The sequence below is a fragment of the Monodelphis domestica genome, chromosome 4, assembly GCF_027887165.1.
Source record: "Monodelphis domestica isolate mMonDom1 chromosome 4, mMonDom1.pri, whole genome shotgun sequence".
In the NCBI taxonomy this organism is placed as follows: Eukaryota; Metazoa; Chordata; class Mammalia; order Didelphimorphia; family Didelphidae; genus Monodelphis; species Monodelphis domestica.
In genome coordinates this window covers 275,466,677-275,486,795 of record NC_077230.1, presented here as the reverse complement: position 1 = coordinate 275,486,795, position 20,119 = coordinate 275,466,677, and the positions used below count along the sequence as shown (strand labels likewise).

The 20,119-nt window shown below is 41.8% G+C and overlaps 1 protein-coding gene across 2 annotated transcripts in view; it reads left to right on the top strand.

Moving 5' to 3' along the window:
* KIRREL3 (kirre like nephrin family adhesion molecule 3) overlaps positions 1-20,119 on the top strand; it is a 779,983-nt gene that overhangs the window by 737,322 nt on the left and 22,542 nt on the right. For both annotated transcript variants that reach the window (XM_007495106.3, XM_007495108.3), the window contains exons 8-11: positions 2,181-2,286; positions 12,038-12,186; positions 13,121-13,248; positions 14,397-14,523. In XM_007495106.3, coding sequence (XP_007495168.1) covers positions 2,181-2,286; positions 12,038-12,186; positions 13,121-13,248; positions 14,397-14,523 — 510 coding nt within the window. The remainder of the gene's footprint in view (positions 1-2,180; positions 2,287-12,037; positions 12,187-13,120; positions 13,249-14,396; positions 14,524-20,119) is intronic.

Here is a 20,119-nt window from a genome sequence, read left to right as displayed (position 1 = left end):
GTAGTGAACAGAATGGGACTTTCCAAGAAGAGATATCTTGGAGTAAGGGAGCCTAAAAATCAGGACACGAGTTCTAGTCCTTAATTTCCATTTCAAACTCATTGAGCTTCAGTTTCCTCATCTGTGAAATGGGCAAAGAAGACTAAATGAAATCTATACCCAGCTCTATGCCTCTATGAGCCTTTTGGTCCTTTGATAATAAAGCATTGCCTAGTTAATTGTGAGGTGAAGCAGGGATGGACAGCAGTATCCAAAGTCCTGGATACAGTCCAAGCATACAGTTTCCAACATGGCTAATAAGTCAATTTCTTGTGTTTTTACCCTTTATTTTTTTACAGGTATGGTTCTATGGAAGGTAGAATCAATAAAAATGACAATGATGTTAACAAGAGTATCAACCAAACCTTTTTTTTTAATTAAGAATAAAATCACATCCCATGACCTGGCATCTCAGTCATTTTTCAGACTTTTTTTTTGGCAAAAATTAACCTATATGAGAGAAAAGAAATCTAGCTCACTACCCTCACCCACCTGATCCCTTTAACTTTAGGCAAATCACTGTGGCTCAGTTTCCACATATAGAACATGGGAATGATACCACTCCCACCTCCTTCATAGGATTGTTGCTGAGAAGGCACTTGGTAAACCCTGAAGTGCTATATAAATATGAATTGTAGATGTCAGAGAACCTGGACTCAGAGAGTTAAAAGGAATAACAAAGGCCAGTGTAGAGAGTGGATAACTATTTTGTTTTTCTTTCTTTCTGGCTCAAAGATAGATACTGTTGTCCTTTAGCCCTCTGAGTCCTATTTCTCTGACTTTAATTCTAAGTCTACAAAGCTCTTAACATCGATTTCTCTGTCTGTCTCTCAATTTCTCCCTATCTCTCTGTCTCATTTTTGTTGTAACTTATCTCTCATTGCTTCTCTATCCTTTTTACTCTGCTCCCTTCTATCTTTCTTGGGTATCAGAAATTTAGAACTAGAAGGAACCTTATCAATGGATTAATTCAACCCTTTCATTTTACATATGAGTAAACTGAGGTCAAAAGAGGTTGAGCAACTTACCTAAGTTCACATGGGTAGAAAATTGAAGGAATGGGATTTGAAGCCAGGTCTTCTAACGCTAAATCCATCATGTTTTCCACTAGGGTCCTCTTGCTTTAGTGGGGTAGGGAGAAAAGCTATATGGCATAATGGATAGAGTGCCAGGCCTGGAGCCAGGAAAGCCTGAATTCAAATCTAACCTCAGACGTTTACTACCCATGTGAACATGAGCAAATCACTTAATTCTGTTTGCCTCTGTTTCCTCATCTGTAAAATAACCAGGAAAAGGAAACAGCAAACCACTCCAGGATCTTTGCTAAGAAAACCTTAAATGGGGTCACAAAAGAGTCAAACATAACAGAAATGACTAAACAACAGACTTCTTGCTCTTAATATTGGCCTGAATTTTTTACATTTTGTGTGTATGTGTGTTGCTATCCCACTCAACACTCCAAAGTTTGACTGCTTATCATGTAAAAGGAAAATTCCCTGGGTAACTCAAGTAGCTAAGAACCCTGCGACACCAACAATAAGGACTCAGTGGAGATGATTAGTCTGATGAAAGGGTATAAATGCCACTTACAAGTTAACAGATGCACCAAACTGATTATACCAGGAAATATTGCACAGAGACTTGTCAAAGGCAGGAAGTTTGCCTTTAAGTGAAGCTCACACACTCTCTCTCTTTCTCTCTCACTCTTTCTCTTGCTTTCTCTCTCTCTCTCTCTCACTTGCTCGCTTTCCCTCTCTGTCTTTCTCTCCCTCACTCTCTCTCTTTCTCGCTCTTTCTGTCTATCTGTCTTTTTCTCTCTTTTATGGAAATGAACCATTCTTCCTAAAAGTCAGAAGATGGGCAATGCTGACCCAGAGGGATCATAATAGCAGTAAGTTCCTGACCATTTCTGCTAAGAAAGTGTCCTGGTTTCCTGCCAGGATCATCTTTCTTATGTAATACAAGGGGGTCTTTTAAGTCATGTGGAAGCTGCTGGAGCAGCATCTACACAAATGCTTCCTGCAGTTGAACCCCTGGCTCTTGTCTCCATCCCACTGAGAAGGATTCTCTAGACTAGACCCTTACATATGGCAGCTACTAGCCCTTTTGTCTCAAGTCTAACTAAACTCTTGTCTTTGCAGATCCACCCCTCGTCAATCTGTCTGTGGAGCCACAGCCAGTGCTAGATGGTAATACTGTCAAATTCCACTGCTCTGCAAAGGCTAACCCAGCAGTCACACAGTATAGGTAAGAGCCACCACCTGATCACCTGGGTAAGAACCACCTGTTCCCCCAAACATAAATACACATATCATCTCCTGGACTGGTAAAGGTGACCCCTGTCCAGAGATGTGCCAGTAAATGCTTAAAAGTTAAATCTGCATTATTAACAATTTCTATATCATCTTCTTAAGTCTAAACAATCAACAAAATGATAAAGCCCTGATGTGTAGCATTTGCTAGTTTCTAAAGTGCAAGTGATCACAATGAAAATTTCACAGGCAGCTTTCTTGAATTTGAGCTGCTGCCAGAAATCCCTGTCCCTGTGCCATGTCCTACACTATAAGATATACGGCATACGTTCGTTTCAGAGAAGGCTGGTTGGAATACTCTGCTGAGTACCAGACTTGACAATACTCTGGGAATCTTATAGCTCTGTAATTCAATAAGGGACTATGTTTGACTATTCCCATCTCTTGTGAACAAAGGATGGGGTGAAGTGTCCAGAGATGGGGTGGGAAAAGCCAGAAGAACTAATAGGATCTATTCGAAGAAGCCTGGCCTTGCATGGAACGTACCTAAAACTGATGGAATGATAGAAGATTGCATTGTGCATTTTCCAAGGCACTTCTGCCCTGATCTGTTGCTAACTGTGCATATCCAGATATATTTCTAAATAGGTGCAGCTGTGAAAGTATGTGTATGTGTATGCATATGTATTTCCCATTTATATACAGATCTGAGTCCATTTTTCTATTTTCAAACTGAGTAGGTAGGGAAATACAAACTATGGGACTATGGGTTTCAGCAGTCTTAGGGTAAGGAATCCGGTTACTCACCATGCTAAAAGACAAAAGACAGCACTGAACCAAGAAAATTTTTCATCAAAAATGAATAGTAAAGCAACAGAAAATAAAATCTCAAATCTTTCCTGCCCTTCCACCCTCCAAGGATATGGAATCGGGCTCCTCTAGAATTTAGCTCATGGCTTTGCTAGGAACTCAAGATGGAGCCAAATCCTTTTTTTTTTTTTAATGTTTACCTTCTGTCTTAGAATTGATACTAAGAGCAGGTTCCAAGGCAGAAGAATAGTAAGGGCTGGGCAATAGGGTTAAGTGACTTGCCCAGGGTCACACAGCTAGGACGAGTTGAAATCAAATTTGAATCCAGGACCACCTATCTCCAGGCCTAACTCTCTATCCTTTGAGCCATCTAACTGCCCCTACCCAGTTTTTTTATCCTAGTCACCATGCTGCCTTGCATCTCTCAGGTAAACTTGCCTCTGGTCTATTTGTCACTCACCAGCAGAAATGGACCCACTGCCCATAGTTTATTCCTCCATATCCAGACTGGTTATGAACTCAGCAGAGATTTCTAATACCAGCAGCTGCCTCATGGACAGTGCCACGTGCTCCACTTGTAGAGAATTCAATCTTTGCTTTCCTCCAAAGAACCCATAATCTCATTCTAGGCATCCTTAGAATTATAATTATAATCCTTTCCTTATTGAACCTATTTATTATATCCTACCTCCATAAAAAATTTATTATCCCTTGCAAATTATACCAAATACACAGATAAATATATAAGCAATCCATAGTACCTTTTACTTAGAAATACAGAAAGCAAGTCTCTACACACACAGGTCACAGAGGAAACAGTGGTATGTAGGAATATAATAAATAGTATCCATATTAGAGTTGCTTACAAAGTATACCTCAAATATATTCTACTGCATTGGTAGTATCTCCACCCATTACCCTGAAAACATCTAATGTTAGCCTGGCCAGATAGTCCTGGTACATCTTTGGCAACCCACTGGCTTGCTTGTGTGAGCTTGATTCTGAGGATGGGCGACTGTCCTTATGTCCAACAGCCACCCTTCCCTGCAACTAAAGAAGGGTCAGGTGGAATAGAAGAGATGACCATTTTAGAACCCTTCCAATACAAGAATTTCTTGGATCCCTCAAGTGGTTTAAGAGGCTACATGAGCTAGTATAAAGAACATTCTGCTTGGAGTCAGGAGATAACAATTCTGACACTTAATTAGCTGTCACTATATCTCCCTAAATTTCATCTAGAAAATGGGGACAGTTGTACTTGGGCCACCTACATCATAGGATTATTGGGAAGAAAAAGTTGTATTAATCTTAAATCACTATGGAAATGTGAGTTGTTATTGTTTGATTGGAGTCTGCGACTTGCCCAGGATCACACAGCTAGAATGTGTCTATGGCTGGATTTGAATTCAGGGTTTCCTTATTCCAGGTCCAATGCTCTGTCCATTGCACTTCAGTAGACCTTAGACTAAGAATACGTAACCTTAGCTCCTAGGTTGTTGTAGATCAAGTACGTAAAGGGGTAAATGAATGTTTATTATTATTATTATTCAATTCCAGTTGCCATGTGAGCCTTGTTATTTAAATATGACACTGGCTGTGCCACCTCCTCACTCTTCTCTCCCCATTTATCAGTCCTTATATACATTCGGTACACTTTGGATTCCTAAAATCAAAGTTTTAGCCCTGTTTGGAAAGATTACAGGTGTTAAATTAGACCTTATCATGACTCCTGATTGGAGTAAGGAGTTTAATGGGTGAAAACCCTGCACCCAGAGTCTGGAAGACCTGAATTCAGATCTTCCTTGGACACTTACTAACTGCATGACCCTGGTAATGTCTTTCAAGTTCAGTTTTGAGAGCAAGGGAGAGAGCAAAGGGACCTGCACCTCTGCAAACTCAACTTCAATTTCCTCATCTGTTAGGTGGAGATAATAGCATATGCTTCTCAGGGTTGTTGTAAATGAGATAACGATTGCAAAACTCTTAGCACAGTGCCTAGCACATAGTAGGAGCTATATAAAGGTTAGCAATTGCTACAGACCTTTGGGACCACAGAACCTGGATCTGTTGTCAGGCAGCTGGGCATTCCAGGAACTGTCACTACTGTCACAAGCAAAGCCCCCTCCCTAAGTATGACCAGGATAGCCCATAGGTGATTAAAAAAAAAAAAGTCTCCCAGATTCTGGGCTACTAAGCTGAGTTTGCAGAGGTGCAGGTCCCCTTTGCTCCCTCCCTTGCTCTCAAAATAAAAAAAGTAGGAGGGGGGCACTGCCCCAGATCAGGATCCTCAACCCCCATCTCTGTTTTCTTTCCTGGGGTGCTAGGAACTCTAAACTGTCTCTCCCCAGTAGGATGGAAGATATGAAGGAGGAGGGAAATCTTGCCACACAAACAAATAGATTTTTTTCTAGACTTTTACAAGATTATATAGAGTAAATTTGTTTGTCCTCTCCCCAATCTTCTCTATCTCCTCCTCAGATACTCTGGAAATTAGATACTTGGAAGAAAAACTTGAGGGAGAGGCAGAAAATGGACTCTTCTAGCTATCTGGGCAAGCTGGGACCTTCAAAGGAGAGGATTCTAGGAAATTCTTCCTTTCATACCTACATATTCTGTTCTCCCTCCCTCAGGAACACATGTCACTCTAGGCTTACTGTTCTCTGTCTCTCACACATACACACACACACACACACACACACACACACACACACACACACACACACCATTTTTCTGCCCTGATTTGAAAGAATGGGAGAACCAACTTGGCAGTACTTGAGGCTAACTGAATGCCTTATAAGGCACTAAGCTTTTTAAATGTCTGTTGATATAAATAATTAATCCTCTTATATTGGCTCAGGCCAAATGAAGCATTGATTGGGAATGGTTTAAACTGAGGAACAGAGAGAGGAAATAGTGAGTAGACTGGGGACTAGGAGGTGAAGAAGAGGAAACAGAAGAGAAGAAAGGAAGAGGTTAGGTAATTTGAAAGGAAGAGAGTTTCACTTCTATCTGGGTGTGCCTTCATATCTCAATATTGTTTCTCTGCCTTAGTGACTGTTTAATGGCTCCTTACTCAGAATCAAATGTGATAATGTATGTGAAAACACTTTATAAACTATAAAACACCAAACCCATATTAGTTGCTCTCATCATTATGATAATGACTACTAATCTTTATCTGTTTATATGGAGCAGGGAAGGGCTCCGTTTTCACCTCTCAATGACAAGATGTCAAGGAGCTTTCTCCCTGGGATATATCCTATGTCCCTAGGTGAGGACAGTGCAAATTGTTTGGGAAGAGAGGAAAGAAGAAAGAGATGGGGAAATTAAGAGGGCAGAGAAGGGAAAAGAAGGAGCATGGAAGAGAAAAAACAAGGCTAAGGAAGAAGGAATTGGGTGTGATTTTAGGGTGAGCTGAGTGTCTCGGGAAGATTTAAACCCCTCCCCCAGAGAGTTTAGGACTGAGTACCTCAAGGGGTGAACCCCACCCATACCCTTCCCCAGAAATCTTAGGAAATACCAACTAGAGGGCTAGTAGGTAGGATAGAACTCTGGAGTTATGAAGCCTTCAGTGCATTCCCTCAAACACTCACTAGCTGTGGGGCCATGGGCCATTTAAGTTAACCTCTTTAAGGCTCAATTTTTCATCTTTATAAATGTTAGTAACTGCCTGGAAGGGTTGTTAGGGTAAAGCAAGATAATATACATTATTTTAAAATATTATATAAATACTATTATTATTAGCTATTAGCTGCTGCCCACCTCAAGGGGGCACTTCCAGATTGGCATCAGCTAGGAAAGCTAACAACATTGGCAACTACTATTTGACTAGTAGAGCCCAAAACTCAAACTGAAGACCCAAGAATATCTTCCTTCTACCTCACCTTCAGCCAAGTGCTTTAGTCATTCATTGACTCAGTTTCTCAACTCAGGAGAGGAGAAACCAGCCTAGTTCTCTTCCTCAGGAAAGTGGAGATAACTATGGTAACTCAGCTTTTCCTATGAAGCATGAATAGTGAATTATTATTCATTCAACAGAAAGGAAGCCTTGAAGCCTATGTGCTCCTTGTGAGTGCTAATGAGGGCAGCAGAGGTCCCAATCATACAATACACACAGAGAGATATACAGAGACACACAAATAAACATAGTGCTACTGCCCTCCCCAACAGAACCTGGCTTATGAAACCAGTTCTGGGGCTCAGAGCCTCTTGTCACACTCCCCCTTCACCCAAGGAAGCACTAATTGTGAGTCTGTCCCTGAATGACAGGCAATACAGAAAATCACTAGGTCCCTGTAGGGCCTCCTGCCAGGTATGGGGGAAACTGCTACACTGACTATGAACTAAGGGCTTATGGAATGCGGGCAGGAAAAGGGAAAGGAAAATGAAAGACAAATCAAAGCTGCCTGAAAGAGGGGGAAAGAGGCATTGGCAGCCCAGCAAAGCTAGGTTTGGGGAAGGGGCTAGAGTTGTGTCACCACCAAATACACCTTCTGATCATCTCTGCTCCCCAATCACCCCAGATTCATACCTCTACTTCCCATTTGGTATTCTAAGAGAGTGGGGCTAACAAACAAGAGAGAGTGAGAGAAAATGATGAGGAAAGAGAGGATAATAGGAAATCGAGGGGGGGAGAGAGAAAAAATGGAATCAGGGGAAGAGAGAAAAAGAGAATGATGAGAGAGAGAGGGGAAATAAAGAAATAATGATAGAAAATGAGGGAAGAGAAAAGGGGAGAATGATGAGAAAAGAGAATGGTGGGGAGAGAGAATGAGAAGATAGAAAAAAAAGGAACATGAAAGAGAGAGAGAGAGAAGTAAATAGTTTTTACATTTACATTGGGTTAGGACAGAGGAGAGAACTAGACTGGAGAAAAGGAACATGACTCCTCACCTAGAAATTGGTTTTAGATTATATCAGGATTTAGCAGGGACTTTAGAGGTCATCTCCATTCAATCCCTTCATTTTTCAGATGAAGAAACTGAAGCCCAAAGATTAGGTGACTTGTCCAAGGGTCACATAGGTGGTAAATGGCAGAACTAAGACTCAATCCAAGTTTTCAGACTCCAGAAGTATTCTTTTCCCTACATATACTACCATCCATCCTGCCCAAGCAACTTGTCCCTAGCCTACTGACCTGAGAAAGACAAGGAAGTGCAACAATCTGGAAAAGAGACATGGACAGAGCTTCTGCAAGCCTCCTTCAGTCTCACTCTCTGGCCTAGAAGCCAGTCTTCCAGTCCTCCCATCTCTAAAGCTGTTTCTTCCTCCCTTGTGTCCACCTCCCAGAGACTTGGGACACAGATCTCTAACAAGGAATGCGCCAGAGTTTCCCAGCATTGGGCAAGGGCTGTTGGCTATTAAGTCTGATCATTAAATTAAAATAAAGAATTGAAATGATTCATGAATAACTCATGAATAATAGCATGTTAGGAACCTCCTTAAGCTCTTGGGGAGAGATAGTGTGCTCTGTTGTTAAATCATAATTGTAATTATTAATTGTGCTCTTAATAGTTACCTAATATTAATTTGTGACTATAACATCTCAGTGCCTGTGTAGGTGTTCCCTTGTATTGCAGAGAAGTGGGCTGGTTTCTCTTGGGGCAGGGAGAACAAGGGGGTGGACAAGAGGAAAGCCAAGAAGAGAATGTGAAACCAGGAAATAGCCCCCCACCTACACAGGGCTCAGGAAAAAGGGAGAATAATAATAAAGCTTCTAGCTGACATTTATGTGGTGTTTTATGGTTTGGAAAGTGCTTTTATATATATAATATAACATATAATAAATAAATATTATATATGTGTATATATGTATATATGTACACACATAATCCCCCTTCATGCCTGCAATGACCAGGTACCCTCAATACCCTCATTAGGACAGTGAGGCCTACACAGAGGGGTGAAGTAATTTGCCCAAGGTCCTATAACTAATAAATGCTTGAAGTGGGATTTGGGCCCACTCTTCTTGTCTCCAGGTCCAAAATCCTATCCACTGTATTGAGACGGTCTTGCCTCACTTTTCCCCCTCTACTTGAGCCATCTTTCAGTGAGAGAAAGGCAAGGCAGAATAGTCTTTAGTTGAAGAGAGGAGAATAGCTGCTCTCCATCTTTGCCAAAACAAAGAAACAAAACAATGGCTTTAAGGGCAGCCCAAGGGAGGTGGGTTAGATCACTGATGAAATTGACCTGATTAAATGGGGCAGGTTGTTCAACATTGAAGAATCTAAACCATGGAAAGGGTGTATTTCTTGGGGAGGGGGGTGGATTTGTAGGAGCTCCAGGTTGGTATAAGTTCCCTCTTGCCCATTCCCAGAAATTCTGGGGCTGAGGAGAGCCCTACTGATCCCTACCAGAAGAACCCGCTCCTAATCTTCCCAGTCCAATGCTTACCACTACTGGACGAAGTAGCCCCCTTCCCACTTCCCCTAAAATCAATCCCTACCCAGAGAGGGATAATCTAGTCAATAAAGGGAGTCTGAGGAGGGGGGAGGGCTTTCTAGGAGGTCATGCATCCTTTCAGGAACTAAGAGATCTGACCTAGGAGCAAATTGAAGGGAAAGGAATTGAATAAGCATTTATACAATATCTACTAAGTGCCAGGCAATGGGCTAAAGTGCTTTTACAATTATTATCTCATTTGATCTTCACAAGAATCCCGTGAAGTGGATACTATTCCCTCATTTCTCATTTGAAAAAAACTGAGGCTTTATTTTCTTTGGGGGGGGGTATGTCTTCTTCTATAACATGTTAAATATAGGAATATATTATTTATTACACATATATAACCTATATCAAATTGCTTACTCTCTCAGTAGGGGGAAGAAATTGGAGGAAAGATTAAAATTTGGCATTCAAAGCATAAAAATATGAATGCTGAGGGCATCTAGGTAGCACAGTGGATAGGGCATCAGACTGAGGAAGACCTGGGTTCCAATGTGGCCTCATACACTTCCTAGCTGGGTGATCCTGGGCAAGTGGTTTAAACCAAATTGCCTAGCCCTTGCTGTGAATTAATACTAACACAAATGGTATGGGATTTTACAAAGAAAGAAGAAAAAAGAATGCTAAAAAGTGCTTTTCCATGTCATTAAGAAAAATAAAATATTACTGAAGACCTTTTTTAAATGACAGGCTTAAAGTAGTAAAATATGTTGCCCTGATTTTGACCAAAAGGAAGGAAGAGAATTCAAGGAATTTTAGGTCAGCCAAAAAGTTGAACTTTGATTCTTGCAAAATTCTTGGACGTGCTCTTACAGTTATTCAAAATCAAGAAAAGCCAGTAGTATTCACAAAGAGTCAATGTGGATTCATTAAGACTAGTTCCCCCCCTCCCCACAAAAAAGAAAAAGAATAGCCCACCATACTAGAATGGCCTCATTTTGGTTTTCAGACAGGCATAATCTCTTGGTAGATAAGAGACTGTTTTTGCCTTTCTTTATCCACTGCATTTTTGCACAGTACCTGACAAATAGTAAGTCCCTAATAAATACTTGTTGACTTACAAAAAAGAAATTGAGGCAAACAGAGGTAAGAATTGAAGCCCATGCGCTCTTTGTGGTGGCCAAAAACTGGAAAACGAGGGGATGCCCATCAATTGGGGAATGGCTGAGCAAATTGTGGTATATGTTGGTGATGGAATATTATTGTGCTAAAAGGAATAATAAAGTGGAAGAATTCCATGGAGACTGGAACAACCTCCAGGAAGTGATGCAGAGCAAGAGGAGCAGAACCAGGAGAACATTGTACACAGAAACTAATACACTGTGGTAGAATCGAACGTAATGGACTTCTCCATTAGTGGCGGTGTAATGTCCCTGAACAATCTGCAGGGATCCAGCAGAAAAAACACCATTCATAAGCAGAGGGTAAACTGTGGGAGTAGAAACACCGAGGAAAAGCAACTGCCTGACTACAGCAGTTGAGGGGACATGACAGAGGAGAGACTCTAAATGAACACTCTAATGCAAATACTAACAACATAGCAATGGGTTCGAATCAAGAACACATGTAATACCCAGTGGAAACATGTGTCAGCTACAGGGGGTGGGGGGTGGAAAAGAAAATGATCTTTGTCTTTAATGAATAATACTTGGAAATGATCAAATAAAATATTATAAAATTAAAAAAAAAAGAATTGAAGCCCAGGGTCACACTGGTAATAAGAGTCTGAGGCTAAACTTGGAGGCAGGTCTTCTTGATTGATTATCATGGTTAGCAGGTGGGGAGCATGTTTCATTTTTAAAGCATTTGTTAAACTAACAGGCATTATACTGAACTGAAAGCACAGAGACAAAAACCAAATCATCTCCACCCTCCAGGAGATTGCTTTCTACTAAAGAGGAAACAACCTCGACCCAGAGAAGTCTGGGGATGGTGCTTTCTTTGGTAGAAGAATTCCTGGCACCTTCTCTGTAACTAAAAATCTTAGAGAGTTTCCTCAGGCACTGAGGGGTTGAACGTGCTCATAGGCAAGACCCGAAGCCAAGTATATTCCTGATTTCAACACCAGATCTCTATCTGTCGTGCCATGCTATTTCTCAAAGAAACACATATAAAACAAACATAGTATCAGAGGCAGATTGTCTTAATGGATATCAAGCATCCTTGAAGTCAGGAAAACCTCAGTTCTGGTCCTTTGTCACACAAACAGAATAGGAAATAGTTTCATTCTCCCCCCAAACCCAAGGATAACTTACTCCTACTCTAAGATTTGACCTCAAGGAATAGCTGAGATCTCATTCTTTTCCATATTTCCATTCCCTATGGGGAAAAGGAGCTACTACTTCCTCTATATTTCCTTTTTTAGATTCTTAGAAAAAGAACTCCATCATCTTCCTTTCCCTCCTATCTACCTTTCCCCTCTACCCTTTCTCTTCCATGGACCTTGCTGCCTAGAGGTCTCCACTATGCTTGAGGGGGTGTTTATCTTTCAGGTGGGCCAAGAAGGGTCAAGTGATCAAGGACGAATCTGGGGATTCCTATGAGACCACTGTGGACCACACATACTTCTTCGAGCCAGTCTCCTGTGAAGTCACCAATGCATTGGGCAGTACCAACATCAGTCGCACGGTGGATGTCTACTGTGAGTGTCCCTGGAGGAAGGCAAATTATTTAAGGATGTTCCCTTATCTTATGGTACTAGAAGTAACTTGAGGAGCAAGTCACAACTAAACTACTAGAAGTTGTTCAGGAATAATATTCTTTATCTGGATAGATACAGAATCTTACACTATAGACAGAACTGGCCACTTTAGTGATGTGACTTATTTTAAATCACATCATTTCATGAGGCCTTCTGAACTTGAATAGATCACTCCCACCAGACTAACAACTCAAGCTGCATTTGAATGTGATTTACCAAACATCTATTAGGACCTGCTCCTCAGGGAAACCCCTATACTCCGTGTTAGGAATACAAAATTAAAATGAGACCCTGATCTCAGAGAACTTACAATTGAAGGGGAGGAGGGATGAGGTGGGCCCTGGAGAGGGGTCTAGGACAAGTAAGATAACAGTCCTAGGAGGCAACTGTGAGAAATTCTTGCTAGTAAAATCAGAGAAGACTTCATAGAGTGGCTCTTGGAATTAAATTAAAGTGTTGTCTTCAGGTGACCCCATGAAAATGTGCCTCTCTACCCCTCCAGATGGGTCAGTCCTATATCAGCTCTACCCTCACCCTAAGCACAGACTGGGTTCAGATAGCCTTGTCTTCTTTCATGAGGCAATGACAGAAGGCCAGGGAGACAGCAGAAGGAAAGCAATGACACAGGGTCAGCTTGGTTTGGTTTTTTTGTTTTGTTTTGTTTTGTTTTTTTACCCCAAGACTGTCATTCCAAATAGACAAAGCAGGCAACAGCCACCATAATGGGGAGTGGCTATGAGCAAGCCATTCTAGCTCCTCTCCAAATGCCTCCCCCATTTCCTTATATTAAATTCTTGAAGTTCTACAACAAAAGCTTCAACCCTTTGGTTAAAGTCAATCAGATCCATCTCTTCTTCTCTTCCTCTGCATGCAGTTGGCCCTCGAATGACTTCTGAGCCTCAGTCACTGCTGGTGGACCTGGGCTCTGATGCTGTCTTCAACTGTGCCTGGACAGGAAACCCATCACTAACCATTGTGTGGATGAAGCGTGGCTCGGGGGTGGTAGGTGTCTAGCCCTAGGAAGAATAGGCACCATTGTCCTCAGGTTTCCCTTCCTGCTGGGCCCACCTTCGGAGCTACTATTCCACCTGCCCTCTCACTGAAGGGGTTAAGGATTGGATGACACTGAGCTCTCCATAAATTTACTTGGGGGAAAAGCAGTGTCAATCAAAGGAAGAGGGGTACAGAAAATGATAGAGAGAACTCCAAGTAACCAAGCTGTCCCACCTGTGCATATCTGTTATGAATTTTAAGCATCACTAGTATCTGCCATCTCCCAAAAGATCATCCTCACTGGGGCACCAAAGTGCCTGAGATTCCCATCATTCACAGCCATTCCATTAGGTTGAACCTTACTCTGTCTCTCTCTTGGCTTCTTTTAAAATGTAAATACCCTTTGAGAAGGACAATAAAGCATATGTGAATAAGCTGACCAGTCCTTTGCTCCAATAGAATGAACAGAATGAGAACCCAAGGTTGGAGTGGGGGAATGGAGGAAGATCCAGAGACTAAAAGAAAGGAACAAACCTTGGGGTGGAGGGGACACAGCAGGGAAATCAAATTCCAACTAGGTAAGCCCCTAGTTCCCAGGTAAGGAGGAACAATTGCAAGGAAAAGCCAGGACACCAACATGGAGAACTCAAGGTTCAACCCTAAATTCCATGACTCCTCAGTTTATAACTAAACGCCCCCACCACCACCACACATACACACATACACCCATAGCTAGATATGGAGCTCCTGATTTGGAGTTAGTGGACAGGGGTTCAAATCTCAGTTTTACTACATACTTTGTGCCTTTGGACAATTCATTTAATTTTTTCTGGGCTTAAGTTACTCATCTGCAAAATAAGGAAGCTGCTTTAGGTTATTGTTAAAAGTCCCTTCCTGCTCTGCCTCCCATGAAACCTACCACTGATGGAATCTCTTTCTCATGCACAGATCTCAGATGCCTCATTTTTGTTTTGTCTTGTCTTGAGAAAACTGAGGCTAGATTTTCCAAAATAAAATGAAACCACCTGCTCTTTTCTCTGCTCCCCTCAGATACTCTATGGGACTCACAGCTGTGTCAGTCTCCACCATCCCTAGAGTTGGAGGACAGAGCAACTTTTTCCTACTCCTGGTACTTGACCTTCTCTGTCCTCTCCCAGGTCTTGAGCAATGAGAATACTCTGACTCTGAAAACCGTCCGACAAGAGGATGCTGGCAAATACGTGTGCCGAGCTGTTGTTCCCCGAGTAGGGGCCGGGGAGAGAGAGGTTTCACTGACCGTCAATGGTAACATCCCCCATCCCACTTCTTGGAGGGTTGGTAGCAAGGGAGGGAATAGAATCTATAGACCATACTTGGCCCACATTGGGATTTATGGAAGGTCCATGAAAGCCACACCCTCTCAATACATCCCATTTTTCTCTCTAAACAAATCATCTCAGTTTCTTCTGGTTCAGCCCCTCCTGGGTATCACATCCCAGTTCCCTAACCCAACTGGATGGAGCCCTGATACCCTTCTTAAATTTATGCTAAGAGGAGTCCAACCCCAAGACGGAAAGGAGTATTAGACAAATAGAAGGGTCAAGATGAGGGAAGATTAATCCTGGGCAGCCTTTCTTTTTCTGGGCAGTCTGAATGATAGAGGAAGGAAGATGATTGGGCAACTGGGATTTGACCCAGGCCAGGTAAGATCAGGATTATACACCCAAATGATATTAATACAATAAATGAATGCAAAAACATTTATGAAGTGCAATCTATTTGCCAAACACTGTCCTAAGAGATCTCTCTCCCAAAAGGCTCTTAAAGAAGGTCTTAAAGAAGACCCTAGTGCAAATATCAATAATATGGAAATGGGTCTTGATCAGTAACACATATAAAACCCCATGGAATTGTGCATCAGCTATGGGCATGGATGGGGAAAGGGAGGGAAAGAATATGAATCTTGTAACCATGGGAAAATATTCTTAATTAATTAATTAAATAAAATTTTCTTGGGAAAAAAGTGAGATTTAAGAGGAGGCAAGACATAGATGGGAAAGAGGAAGAGAAGTCAATGGGTGAAGGACAACCTGGGGAAAAGCCTTGGAGTCAGGAGATAGAAAATCATGTATAAGGAGCAGCAAGTAGGCCAGTGTCATTGGATCATAGAATATACAGAGGAGAGTAAAATCATTCAATCAATAAACAATTGTTAAGTGCCTAGTATGTGCCAGGCACTGTACTAAACACAGAGATACCAAAAGAGGCAAAAGACGGTCCCTGGTCTCAGGGAGTTGATTATGTATAAAATGTAAGAAAACTACAAAGATAAGAAGGGAATAAGTTGTCAAGGACCTTAAAAGGCCAACAGAGAGTTTTATATTTGATCCTGAAGGTGATAGGAAGCCATTAAAATTTATTAAAGTGGGGGGATCAGACCTGCTTTAGGAAGCCCACATGAGCACCTAAATGGAGGAGGGACTGAAGTGGGGAAAGATCCAGATCACCAGGGGAAAAGGGGACAGTGCAAAAGTTCCAGAGAGAAAAAAGTGAAAACTTCCAGGACATGACCTCCAAGGGTGGTCAGAAATTAACAGCAGAATAATTGTGAGGTACTTATGTAGTCTGAGACAATGTGCAACACACCCCAAAAGTAGGGTTCATGGGAAGTCCTTGGAATCAGGAAACCAAATCCTGAGCAAGTAACTAAATAATAATAATAGCTAATGGCTAGCACTTTCATAGCACTTTAAGGTTTGCAAAGTGCTTTATATCAGTTATCTCATTTGATCTCTCCTCAGCTCAGTTTCTTCATCTATAAAATGGAAGCTTTGATGCTTTATAGTACCTACCTCTGAGGATCATGAGGATAACTCTTCGAAGAACTCTTCAGCGTTATAAATTTTAAATGTTACTACTGTTGTGATTATTGTCCCTTTGCTTCTTTTAAGCCCTTATTCACATTGTTCCCAATCTATGCCTGATATTTCTCACTCCATCCTGTCTCTGCTGTGGTGCCATAGGGCAGAGGCATTGAGCTGATGCCCAGAAATAGGACAGAGATGGGCCATCTTCCCATGCCCCTGCTGTCCTGACACAAGGCTCTTTAGCAGTCACTGGACACTGTCCACTGGCAGCTGCCATCTCCTCAGCCACCTTGGCTAGGGGCTCTTACTGAAGTACTATGGGTCTGTTCAACCAGTCTGATGAATCACCCAATGATTCAGGGTCACTGAATGCCCCAGACTGAATATCCCCATGATTATTCTACCTCAATCCTTGGAGTCCTAAGGAGCAGGTGTATCTGGGCCAAGAGCCTCCTGGTCCCACCTGTCCCAGTCAGGGTCCAGAGTTTGCAGCCTTTTCTAGTGTCCCCAGGATGCCACCAATAAACTGGCACTTCAGGGCTAAAAATAACAGCATCTGATCGCGCCTTCGTTTATATCCATGGCAACAGAGGCTGGAGTCTTTTCCTGCCCGTAAGCTGTCTGACACTTTGCTCAGCCATCACCCTGCTGCCACCTCTAGGGAGAAGGAAGCGGTCCTGAGCTCTGTACAAACAGTCCTATTCAGGCACCAGTGGCCACAGAACCATGGACCATCTGATTTAGAAGGGGCCTTGGTGTTCATGGGATTAAACGCCTGTTCTCATGGATGAATTTCTTTCACAACATCCTAGACAAGTGGTCATATAACCTTAGCTTAAATACTGCTAGCAATGCAGAACTCACTTCTCAGCCTGTGCCAGGCTGAGGGTTAAAAAGTTCTTCCATATCGTCTGAAATCTGCCTCCTTATAATTTTCTTCCACTAGAAGAGCCAGAGAGAGAGAAAGAGATGAGGAGGGGAATGATGAGGATGAAGCTAGATGAGATAATAAAGGTAGGAAAAGATAAAAGAGATATAGAGATAGGTAAAATGGTATAGATAAAACACAAGTGGATAGATAGAAAGATGGAGAGGGAGAGAGAGGCAGACAGATAGACAGACAGACAGACAGATAGATAGATAGATAGATAGATAGATAGATAGATAGATAGATAGATAGATAGATAGATAGAAATAGACCTTAATTTTCTCCTTTGGAGCCTAGAAAAAAGAAATCTAATCCCTCCTTCATGCTTTCATGTGATAATCTGCCAAATACTTGAAAACAGTTCTCATACTCTAGCTCCAGTTCTTTCAAATAGCTCTCATAGGACAGTTTCCAGGCTCCTCACCATTCTGGCCTCCAGCTTCTTGTCTATGTTCTTCCTAAAATGTGGCATTCCCAGTGTGTATTCTGACCAGTGCAGAACATAGAACCAGAGGACTCTTCCTCTCTCTTGGCTTGAACACTCTACTTCTGTTAATGTTGCCTAAAATCAAATGAGGGGCAATAATATATCATTTTAGATTCACTGGCTTTATTTCCCCCAGACTGGTATTTTAAGTGCTAGCTTGATACAAAAAGAGGCAAAAGTCCCTGCCCTCAAGGAGCTAATAGACAATATACAATTATTTATGTATAAAGCTAGCTATCTGATGAATAACTAGGAAAAATTAACAGATTAACAGGCTCTGTAATTAAGAGAGTTTGTAAAAAAAAAAAATTTGTTGGGATTTAAAAGGAAACCAATGACCGTAAGTACCATGGACAGGAACCATCCAGTTTCTTGGAGTGCTAGTGAGGAAGACACTCCAGACCTGTGCCCTTCTGAGCTTAAAGGCTTCTGGAGCTCAGAGATCCTGCCTCAGCCCCATATCACCTGTTCTTAAAGAGAACTTCACTTATATCCTTCCTCTCTTCCCCACTCCCACCTTGGTGTCAGTCTCCATCATAAACTTTTGAGTATTTTTTCCCCTTAGTTACAAGCTGCTCATAGAAATGCAAATCTGTTTTAATTAAAGGGGCTAATAAACAACAATTATGTTTGCCGCATTTCTTGTTTTGTTCCCAGTATAATTCACTATTCTCTGTACCCCGTCATCTCAGCCTTCTTTACTCCATTTTATGAGAAAGGAGCTCCCCATCCTCCACCCCAGAGGTGATACAGAAGCAATAGAAAAGACTCCATCCCAGCTACTACCCTGACACAAAATTCCCATGGAGTACTATCTAGACCAATTACATATTGTAAAGGCCTCAAGGACCCTAGTTTTCTATTCCCAGGTGGAATTGAGAGGGGGAAATAAGGAACCTAAAAGAACAGAAGACTCTTCTACTCCCTGGAGTGGGTCACTTGTACCCCAAGACCAATTGGCACTTTCTAATAACTTCATTCCCATCACACTTCTCCTCCATCTCCTGTATCTGCTCTCCTGAGACCCAAGATGCACCCCATTTCCACCTCCTCCCAAACATAGGCAGAATGATATGGTGGAGAGAACATTGATTTGAAAGTCAAAAGACCACCTAGCCTCTCTGGGACTCATTTTCCCCATCTGAGGAATAAGGGGATTTGACTAGGTGATCTCTAAGACTCTAAAGGGCTGCCCTGTGAAAGAGGAACAAATACAAAATGCTATTTGGCATTCACATTCTAGCCTAGCCCCCCTCTGAAATTTCCAGGCTCCTTATACCTTACTATCTACTATGTTGTATAGTCTTTGATCCCATAACACTAGTCTTCTGGCTGTTTTATGAACAAGATGCCCCATCTCTTAGTTCCAGGCATCCATTTCTAGAACATTCTCTCTCCTCTAATGGAACTAATGACCTCCTGGCTTCCTATATAGGTCCCAACTAGAATCCACCTTCTACAGGAAGTCTTCACTGCCTCTCTTTAATTCTAGTGCCTTTGTTCTGTTATTTCCTATTTATCCTATATATAGCTTGCTTTCTATACATGTTTGCATGTTGTCTCTCCCAATAGATTACAAGTTTCTTGAGGGCAGAGACTATCTTTTGCCTCTTTTTGTATCCAGCTCTTAGCACAGTGACTGGCACCTAGTAGGTGCTTAATAAATGTTTGTTGATTATTTGATTAAAGAGAGATTGACTTCTATGTAGCCCCACAGGGCAAAACTAGGAGCAAGAGATAGAAGAGAAAGAGAAATAAATTTAAGCTTGAGTCAGTATACTATAGCAGAGAGAGCCCTATAACCCGGAAGACCTGCGTTCAAGTCCCATCTCTGAAAAATTCTTTTCATGTGACCCTGGTTGTCATTAAGCCTTTAAGTGCTCTAAGCAACTCTCTAATACTTGCAGAAAACATGCTGGCCTGCTTTGGTAAAGGGAGTTTCCTCATATGCCAGTGAAATAAAAAGTCCAGTCCCTAACCCTGTAAAGAAAAGCTTCCTGGCAATCTGAGCCATCCAAAAGTATAGTGACCTGCTTCAGAGAAAAAGATCCCCTTGGCCAATGGTCTTCAAGCAAAAGGTGATTTTTTTGCAGGTCCAATCAGGACTAGACAGGCTTCTGAGTTCCCTTCCAACTCTTGAGTTTTTGTGGTTGCTTTCCACCTCCAAATTCCATCTAACTCTAAAACATGGTCTGCTCAGAGCAACCTATCTCTTTCCCCTTAAGACTGTTGGCTTCTGATTGTTTTTCCAGCCAAGAGCACCTTGACTCAATTCAGTAAACATCTCTTACTTTTGTGTGAGGATCTGTCTTAGATACTAGAAGATATAAAGACATAAAATGAAAAGCAACATCTGCCCTGTCAAGAAACCCAGTTTGCCCTTGGGTATCTCTGATCCATTAGGAAGGAGCCTTGGGGAGTGATCCTTGTCCACCAGGTGAGGTGCACCAGCCCTGGCATTTGTGTATGGCAACCTTACCTACCTAGAAAGTCCCGAATTCATCTGAGAATTGTGTTCTGAAAGTTTGTATGTCAGTTCAGGAGAATTTAGAGTGTATTTGCCCAGGACACTATCTATATAATAGCAATGTTATATAAATGGTGATTAGTTTCCCAAGC